The 10,200-nt window shown below is 43.7% G+C and overlaps 1 protein-coding gene across 1 annotated transcript; it reads left to right on the top strand.

Moving 5' to 3' along the window:
* The first annotated feature begins 7,010 nt into the window (after window positions 1–7,010).
* LOC113173777 (melanoregulin-like) lies at window positions 7,011–9,267 on the top strand. The gene is made up of 5 exons (XM_026377321.1): window positions 7,011–7,087; window positions 7,177–7,432; window positions 8,560–8,650; window positions 8,733–8,899; window positions 9,196–9,267. The coding sequence occupies exons 1-5, from the start codon at window positions 7,011–7,013 to the stop codon at window positions 9,265–9,267; spliced, it is 663 nt and encodes a 220-aa protein (XP_026233106.1).
* The last annotated feature ends 933 nt before the right edge of the window (window positions 9,268–10,200 follow it).

The following is a 10,200-nucleotide window of genomic DNA, read 5'->3' as shown; positions in this document are numbered from 1 at the left end:
GCAGTGCAGTTGGACTGTGCACAGTGAAAACAGGAACCTGAAGCCACAGAGCTGAAACAAGAGAGAGGAAAGAAAGAATTGGAGAAACCCGACAAGTGAACCCAGCCAGATCCTCTGCAGACGCCTGCGGGCAGTAAAGGTACGTGGACTTTAGAGGGAATTGAAAAACATATGAAGGGGAAATTAGTGCGCGTCGCTTCAGCGCAATGGGGTTGGTTGGCAGCATCTGTTCATCTCTGCTGATTAACAAAGAGGACATTTTAATGTTTTTATGCAAACACATGCTCATTCCTATGTTTGTATATGGGAATAGATATCGTTTTGGAAACAAAGGGTCCAGAAGACTCTCATGTCTAACTATTTACTGCCATACATTATCAAGTAGCCTGCATGTAATCAGTACCTGACTGTCAAATCAAATGAATTCAGTACAATTCAAAAACCTTTGGACAAATGTATTGTTATGTAACATCCAACTGAGCGTGTTGCTCCAGATCCTGGTGGACTGCTCATACTGGGCTCTGAGACGAGCAACTTTCTAAGATTGCACTTCAGATTTGAGTGGGTATGTGTGTTCAAAACCTTGGTGTTTGGTCCCATGATGCCGTTTGACAAGACAGTTTGTGAACATGTCAGACACACTGCTGTGTCTGATATGTGCTCCCAGTGGGTAATATGACCAAAAAGGCGTCTGTCTATTGCCAATTAAAAACTCTTTGCTGTCCACTTTTCTCTTTTTGGACATTTTTATATCTGTCTCTTCTTGTGTCAGTCTCACCATCCTTTCATCAACTTTCTCCTCTCTGTCGTCTGTCTCTCTCCTCTCTGCCGTCTGTATCTGTCCCTCTCTGTCGTCTGTGTCTCTCCTCTCTGTCGTCTGGGTCTCTCCCTCTCTCCTCTCTGTCGTCTGGGTCTCTCCTCTCTGTCGTCAGGGTCTCTCCCTCTCTCCTCTCTGTCGCCTGTGTCTGTCCTCTCTGTCGCCTGTGTCTCTCCTCTCTGTCGTCTGGGTCTCTCCCTCTCTCCTCTCTGTCTCTCTGTTATCGCCGTCTTTGTTAATTTTTGCCAACCTCCAACTTTCTCTCACCTACTACTGAGTGGCAGTCACCCGACAGGAGCCATTCAGAGTTTGGACGGACACGATGCTAAACGCTGACATTTGCACCTGCAACCAGAGCGCACTTCACCACAGTGCAGGCATAACAGTGACAAGTTAGTCAACTTACAGGTCAATGAAGCAAAAGCATCCTCTATTTCAGGGGTATTCAACTACAATTTAAAGAGGTCCGGGTACACATTATTTTTGGAAGCAAAGGGTCCAGAAGATTGTAATGTCTAACTATTTACTGCGATACATTATCAAGTAGCCTGCATGTAATCAGTACCTGACTGTCAAATCAAATGAATTCAGTACAATTCAAAAACCTTTGGACAAATGTATTGTTATGTAACATCCAACTGAGCATGTGGCTCCAGATCCTGGTGGACTGCTCATACTGGGCTCTGAGACAAGCAACTTTCTGTGATTGCACTTCAGATTTGAGTGGGTATGTGTGTTCAAAACCTTGGTGTTTGGTCTCATAATGCCGTTTGACAAGACAGTTTGTGAACATATCAGACACACTGCTGTGTCTGATATGTGCTCCCAGTGGGTAATATGACCAAAAAGGCGTCTGTCTATTGCCAATTAAAAACTCTTTGCTGTCCACTTTTCTCTTTTTGGACATTTTTTATATCTATCTCTTCTTGTTTCAGTCTCACCTTCCTTTCATCAACTTTCTCCTCTCTGTCGTCTGGGTCTCTCCCTCTCTCCTCTCTGTCGTCTGTATGTCTCCCTCTCTGTCGTTTGTATCTCTCCTCTCTGTTGCCTGTGTCTCTCCTCTCTGTCGCCTGTGTTTGTCCTCTCTGTCGCCTGTTTCTCTCCTCTCTGTCGTCTGGGTCTCTCCCTCTCTCCTCTCTGTCGCCTGTGTCTGTCCTCTCTGTCGCCTGTGTCTGTCCTCTCTGTCGACTGGGTCTCTCCCTCTCTCCTCTCTGTCTCTCTGTTATCGCCGTCTTTGTTGATTCTTGCCAACCTCCAACTTTCTCTCACCTACTACTGAGTGGCAGTCACCCGACAGGAGCCATTCAGAGTTAGGACGGACACGATGCTAAACGCTGACATTTGCACGTGCAACCAGAGCGCGCATCGCCACAGTGCAGACAGAACAGTGACAAGTCGGTGAACTTACAGGTCAATGAAGCGAAAGCGTCCTCCGTGATGTCCTTGTGTACCAGCAGCTCCCTCTAGTGGAAGACGGTGCAGATTGTTGTTGCGCTCTTCTAAAAAAGAAGAAATGTATAAATCACGCTATACATTAGAGAACACAAACAGCAGGCTTGTTGACAACAAGCTGCAGCCTCCTCACCACAACTTTGCTCTAATCTGAGTTTTGATGCACGGACGGGATGCAAAAACGAGGCACATTAAGGTTTTGTGCTTTGTTTTATGTCAAGTCTTCCACATAACGAACCTACAGCTGATCAGTAATCACACACTTTGGCAAGTTCTGAGGTCACCGTGGCCCTCAGTAAGAATGAAAGCTGACACACTTAAGGGGCCACCGTAGTTGTAAGGAGGGGGGAGCAGAGGTGTGAGAGTTACACACTTGCCACCCTACCCCTTCCATTGTTTCCCGCAACGAGCCCGTTCAGGCCGAGGGGTGGGCGGAATGACATCGAGGCGCAAGTCCAGATTTGCGGGCGGCTGTCTTCAAACTGATCGAGATGAGCGCTCGTGACTGTCTTTGACTCGGACTAGCTTGTTCTTTTTCTGCAGCCAGCGCTGCACGCTGGTCCCTGTCACAGGCCGACATGTCACACCTGTGTGAGAACAGCTCTGCTGGGAAGGTGTGGCAAATGAAAGCTTGACCCTATCACGCTCGGCTCGTATCCTACTCTGCCTCCTGACCAGCGACACACGTCGTGCGATATCGTTCACGACGGCGTAGAAACACTGGAATCAAATCACACAACAGGGACATAACGCATCTGTTCACAAAGTCAAAGAACAGAGTGAGCGCTGATGTCAGAAATACAGGTCAAATCCAAGAGCTGGGGCCAAATCACATTGATCTACTCGCATTTACATCCCAGTATACAGTACAGGAAGCCAGCTGGGGGCTCTAAGCTCAAAAACAGTGTCAGGCGCGCCAGCCAAAATGTTCACGTGCACCAATTGTGTCTTATGAAATTTTGTCCCTTTCAAATGAACATGTAAAATCTGTCAAGTGCAGAAACACGACAATACAAAATGGGAACCTTTGTGCATAAGACACACATACAGTTTGGGGACATTTGGACTACGTTCAAGGGCTAAATGTCGTACTTTGTACTCCACCACCGAGATATTACAATTCAATCGACCGGACCGCTGCTGCGTGGTGGTGGTGGTGGCTCGGCTGCCTCCGTCTGGGAATCGCCGCCTCACCTCTGACAGGCCGACTGAAAGAGCAGAGCACATATACATAGGGTCACAAAGAGCCTGGACAAACACCTCACTTATCTCTTCCTGTGTGTGTGTGTATTTATTAACACTGACAACATGTTCACACCAGACCACACAAGGAACCAGATCTTCTGCAATGTTATGGCCATAATCAGAGGCACTAAACACACACACACACACACACACACACACACACACACACAGACACACACACACACACACACACACACACAGACACAGACACACATACACACACACACACACACATTTATATGAATAGCAGGAATAAGGAGATGGGAGAGCTTCAAGGGGAAACATTGGTTTCAGAAACAATTGATCTGATGCTGCAAATGTTTCCTTCCAAAGTTTGTTGACTGAGCTCTGTGTGCAGCACTTTGATTCAAGTCAAGTCAAAACAGTCCATGTTGGCGGCTGGAGTGGAATTAGCTTGAATTAAAAAAAGAACTACAGGAAATAAGAACCAGGAAATACAGAAAAACTACACCTGTTACGTTCCGTGACATTACGGTTTAAATGACCGTCGTCGTAGTGACGAAAGCTCACAGAAGGTTCCGTCGGAACTCTCGTCTTAGTGACATCACGCCCAGATCAAAGCCTCAGTGCAGTTGGACTGTGCACAGTGAAAACAGGAACCTGAAACCACAGAGCTGAAACAAGAAAGAGGAAAGAAAGAATTGGAGAAACCCAACAAGAGAACCCAGCCAGATCATCTGCAGACGCCTGCAGGCAGTAAGGTACGTGGACTTTAGAGTGAATTTAAAAACATATGAAGGGGAAATTACTGCGCGTTGCTTCAGCGCAATGGGGTTGGTTGGCAGCACCTGTTCATCTCTCCCGATTAACAAAGAGGATATTTTAATGTTTTCATGCAAACACATGCTCATTCCTATGTCCTTTGTCCACGTCAGTGGTGTAGATTCACATGATTTCCAGTTCTCTACATGAGCATCAAATCCAGCAGTTATAGTTAGTTATTACTGCTGGTTAGTTGGTTAGTTAGTTAGTGAGCGAGTTAGTTAGTTAGTTAGTTAGTACAGTAACGTGTGTGTAACGTGACTGATGGCCACGCGACAGGAGCCATTCAAAGTTTGGACGGACACGATGCTAAACGCTGACATTTCCACCTGCAACCAGAGCGCACTTCGCCGCAGTGCAGACAGAACAGTGACAAGTTAGTCGACTTACAGTTCAATGAAGCAAAAGCATCCTCTGTGTCAGGGGTGTTCAACTAAAAGTCAAAGAGGTCCGGTTACACATTATTTTTGGAAGCAAAGGGTCCAAAAGATTCTACTGTCTAACTATTTACTGCGATACATTATCAAATAGCCTGCATGTAATCAGTACCTGACTGTCAAATCAAATCAATTCAGTACAATTCAAAAACCTTTGGACAAATGTATTGTTATGTAACATCCAACTGAGCATGTGGCTCCAGATCCTGGTGGACTGCTCATACTGGGCTCTGAGACGAGCAACTTTCTAAGATTGCACTTCAGATTTGAGTGGGTATGTGTGTTCAAAACCTTGGTGTTTGGTCTCATGATGCCGTTTGACAAGACAGTTTGTGAACATGTCAGACACACTGCTGTGTCTGATATGTGCTCCCAGTGGGTAATATGACCAAAAAGGCGTCTGTCTATTGCCAATTAAAAACTCTTTGCTGTCCACTTTTCTCTTTTTGGACATTTTTATATCTGTCTCTTCTTGTGTCAGTCTCACCATCCTTTCATCAACTTTCTCCTCTCTGTCGTCTGTCTCTCTCCTCTCTGCCGTCTGTATCTGTCCCTCTCTGTGGTCTGTGTCTCTCCTCTTTGTCGTCTGGGTCTGTCCCTCTCTCCTCTCTGTCGTCTGGGTCTCTCCCTCTCTCCTCTCTGTCTCTCTGTTATCGCCGTCTTTGTTAATTTTTGCCAACCTCCAACTTTCTCTCACCTACTATTGAGTGGCAGTCACCCGACAGGAGCCATTCAGAGTTTGGACGGACACGATGCTAAACGCTGACATTTGCACCTGCAACCAGAGCGCACTTCACCACAGTGCAGGCATAACAGTGACAAGTTAGTCAACTTACAGGTCAAAGAAGCAAAAGCATCCTCTATTTCAGGGGTATTCAACTACAATTTAAAGAGGTCCGGGTACACATTATTTTTGGAAGCAAAGGGTCCAGAAGATTGTAATGTCTAACTATTTACTGCGATACATTATCAAGTAGCCTGCATGTAATCAGTACCTGACTGTCAAATCAAATGAATTCAGTACAATTCAAAAACCTTTGGACAAATGTATTGTTATGTAACATCCAACTGAGCATGTGGCTCCAGATCCTGGTGGACTGCTCATACTGGGCTCTGAGACAAGCAACTTTCTGTGATTGCACTTCAGATTTGAGTGGGTATGTGTGTTCAAAACCTTGGTGTTTGGTCTCATGATGCCGTTTGACAAGACAGTTTGTGAACATATCAGACACACTGCTGTGTCGGATATTTGCTCCCAGTGGGTAATATGACCAAAAAGGCGTCTGTCTATTCCGAATTAAAAACTCTTTGCTGTCCACTTTTCTCTTTTTGGACATTTTTATATTTATCTCTTCTTGTTTCAGTCTCACCGTCCTTTCATCAACTTTCTCCTCTCTGTCGTCTGTATCTGTCCCTCTCTGTCGCCTGTATCTCTCCTCTCTGTCATCTGTATCTCTCTCCTCTCTGTTGTCTGTATCTCTCTCCTTTATGTTGTCTGTATCTCTCTCCTCTCTGTTGTCTGTATCTCTCTCCTCTCTGTTGTCTGTATATGTCCCTCTCTCCTCTCTGTCGCTCTGTTATCTCCGTCTTTCTTTATTAATTCCTTTCCAACCTCCAACTTTCTCTCATCTACTGTTGAGCCGCTAAATTTACCGCCTGTGATCCAAAGAATCGATTGGCTAAGTGAAGTCAGGTGGGATGGCTTAACTCGTATTCAATTGGTCAATACGTTCTCGCGTCGACTAAATAACTACCGTAACGATCGCAATAGATTGACCATCAAGCTCTAGATCACTTATATTTTAAAATTTGTTTCCAAATTTTGTTTATCTTTCTCGAATGCGCACTGTGCTCCTCTTCCTGTAGCATGGACACAGTTTATCTTAATAATTACAAAGCAGGTAGTAAGTAACAGTATGAACCCTGATGTGATCCACCGGTAGGGCAGTGAGCTTGTGTTTGTTTGGCCATGCCTCTTAGTCTGCATCACCAGGGCTTTCTGCTGGATAAATGTGCCATTCATTCTGTGCATGTGTGTGTTGTGCTTGTTGTTGTCTCCTGTCTGGACTCACGTGGATAATGTAATTGACAGAAGGTTCTCATTCAGGCCAGGATAGGCACAGAGAAAAGGGGGACGCTCACAACAAGTTAGGATGTTGCCTGAATTTATGCTTTTGGACATTTGTACATGAGGATTTGTCCGTTTGGAAATATTCTGATTTCTTGGACTGCTCTGGGATTTTAGCTCTGTTGCTGACCACTTTTGGAAAAGGCTCATGGGTGCTAGGTTTACCATATGCTGTTGTCATTACTATATGAAACACAACAGAGGAGAGAGGAATGCTATCTTGCGGTGAGGTTAACCCAAAGCAGACATAATTAAAAGCCTGAAGTTAAAGTAACTAAAATTAAACAACTTTTCTTTTTGTGTTTTTTCTTCAGTATGCACAAAACCACAGCTTCCACACTCCCTGAGCTGTTATCCAGTGATTCCAGTGACAGCGACACAGAGGAGGAGAGCCTTTTTGGGGCACAGTCTTCAAGAAAAAACCTGTGGAACAACCAGCAGAGCCAGAGGAGCAGTATAGAGCAGCGGGTCACAGCAAACACACCCTGTGACCTGCCCGTCAGGCGAGGATCGGACAGACAGTTACAGGATTTCATCAGCATGAGAGACCAGGCTGACAAAGCCACAGAGGTGAGAAAGAGCGATTTGTTGTTGCACATGACGTGAAGAGCACAAGCAGAGAACATACTGTGTTCATACAGCTGCTCTTTAAATCAAACATTACCACAGTATTATACAGACACCACACAACCATAAATGTATAAAATGATGGACAATGTAGTGAAAGACACAAATGAACAAAAGGCATTTTATATGCAGTATATTAAAGCTGCCATTTCAACAGAAGCCATCTAAAAACTGGGTTACAGTGAATTCATATATTCACATTAATTATTTTTATGCATACTGAAGCTGTAGTTACCTATTACTAATGCTAATCTGTCTAATTAGCATGTACACCAGGCCAACGAGTGATTGTCTTCCTTTATGTCTACACCTTTCTGTCAGTTTCCACAAAATGTACACAAGTACCAAAAGATAACACTGTATTACTCTCCTTTATCTGTTCTATTGCAGCTTTCTAACAGAATTATCTCGTAAGGCGAAAACACACATGCACACACACAGACACGCACACACACAAAGAGGTCTTTAATCTGCAAATGGACTAAATTCCTAAGTAACTTAATATCACAAATTGTACATTAAAAGAATTAACTTGATGTTGCCAGAAACAGGAGAGTCAACTTAAATGTTTGGTTAAACATCATGTTTAACCAAACATGGGGGGGGGGGTCCTATCTTTGAATGATGATCTCTACACTTCATCCCTGTTAATCACCACTTATATATAAGTATATAACACTTATATAATACTTATATTACTAATATTATATAATTAATACGTCCTTCTCCATTTGTCTGCAGAGTGGACACACTAGGACAATCATTCACAGACCTGTTTCTTTTTTACTCCTTCTGTATGTGAGGATTGCAGCTCAGTGTTTTCAGTGTGTGAACAAGTGACAGATAGTGTTCTTGTTGAGAAAAGTAGGCTGCAGCACACAGTGGCCACATTGTGTTAACAAGTGAATTCCTTAATGGAGATGTAGGCCAGCAGTCTGGCTGGTCATTCAAAGAGAATAGACTGAACCATTACAATCACATTATGACAGTGTTTTTAATAATAGGCCTGACAAACAGACCAGATCAGAGAAACTAAGACTGTATATTTTATGTGGTGTGTTTACCTACAGGAGTGGGAGAAGTTGAACTATGACATACACACTTTGTGCTATGCAAAAAGAGAAGTTAGATCTCGATGGAAGAAAATACTGTTGCAGCTTGGTAAGACGTCCTGCACTTCATACGATCCAATATACCATCCTCTCCTCTACTGTCATCTCATTTCATCTCTTTCACTCCACAGGTTACCAACGTGAGGTGGATGCCTTGCTGTGTGTGAACACGCAGAGCTGGTACAGTCCAGATCAGGAGCATCTCAGTAGAGCTACTGAACTGTTGAAACAGCTGCTGGACCACACCTCTCTGTTCCCCCCTGGGACAGGACACCAGAACAGATACCTCCATGTTATGGTACACTAACACGCAAACACACAGACAGGTCTATTGACAGGTGAAAAAACTACCCTCCTGCAGTTTGAATGTGAACTTACAGCTCCGCATCACTGTCCATATTTTCCATTAGGCTTCAGTTTTGCTCCAGTCTTTTTTTGTGTATTTTATGAAAACTGATTTTTCCCTGTTCCTGTCTCTGTTTCACTCCTTCCTTCATGTTGTTTCTCCTTTCTTGCCATATCTCACCTCACTAATGGTATTATGTTACGTGCAATTTCACCTATTTCATCCCTGTTCCTCTGTCTTTCACTCAGGATCGACTGGTGTCATTGGACAGTGCTGAGGACTTTATCAGACTGGCCAAAGAAAAATATCCGAAGAAATGAGGCTGAGAGTCAGTGACAGAAAGACAAAGCCATCTGAGAGAGAGTTTATAGAATAACTTATAGAAAAAACTGTCAAAGGTACGCTGCATGTATAGTAACTGAATAAGCTATTTTAATTATGATGACAAATATAAATATTGGTTCTTATATAAGCCTGTTGACTAAATTCATGTACTTCACTGTCCATTGATTTTGTTTAAACCAGAAAACCAGTGTCAAATGTGAATGTGGGCATGAAACATTGTACAGGTGGAAATACGTCTGGTTAAAATATGTTTGTGATTGCTGCTGTTCTTGGTTAGGAAGTACAAAGGTGGATTTTGTGTCTCTATTAACAGTCAATTTAAATATCATCCTTTATCTCACTGCAAACATCTTTAATACATTTGTGGTTCACTTGCTGATAATACTGATAATAACAAGCACTACTTGTACTGTGACTAATAAAGTACATTTGCTCAGCCCAACAGCCTGAGGTGCTCAGTCACACTCAAACTGTTCTTCTATTGGATACTGTGATAGTAGCTTTGTCCAAAAGGTGGCAGCATACAGTCACATTACAGTGAGTCACAGTGGAGGAAGCATTGCTCTTAGAGATCGCCTTCAAGCCCCAAAGGTGTTACAATCCCTACCTTGTCTTGCCACAGTTTTTTTCTGTCCTTGCCCTCTCAGTCTGTCTCCCTCTCACAATCACCAGATCAGCTCCACCTGTTTATTCCCTCACCTCACTCCCTCCCCAGATCAGCTTCACCTGTGGACCAGCCTCCCTTCATAAGCTCCCCTTAGTTCACACCATTTCGCCATTTCGTTTGTTCATTTTTGCAGCCCATTTGTCTTCCAGTTTTTTTTTTTTCTCCCCTTGGACTATGGACTTTGTGTTTAACCTGTGAGTTTTGTGCCTGCACTTAATCTATGACTTTATGTTGTGACTTT

Source organism: Anabas testudineus, chromosome 21 (genome assembly GCF_900324465.2).
Source record: "Anabas testudineus chromosome 21, fAnaTes1.2, whole genome shotgun sequence".
NCBI lineage: Eukaryota > Metazoa > Chordata > Actinopteri > Anabantiformes > Anabantidae > Anabas > Anabas testudineus.
The sequence above is the reverse complement of the archived record's forward strand: the minus strand, read 5'-3'. Positions and strand labels throughout refer to the sequence as shown.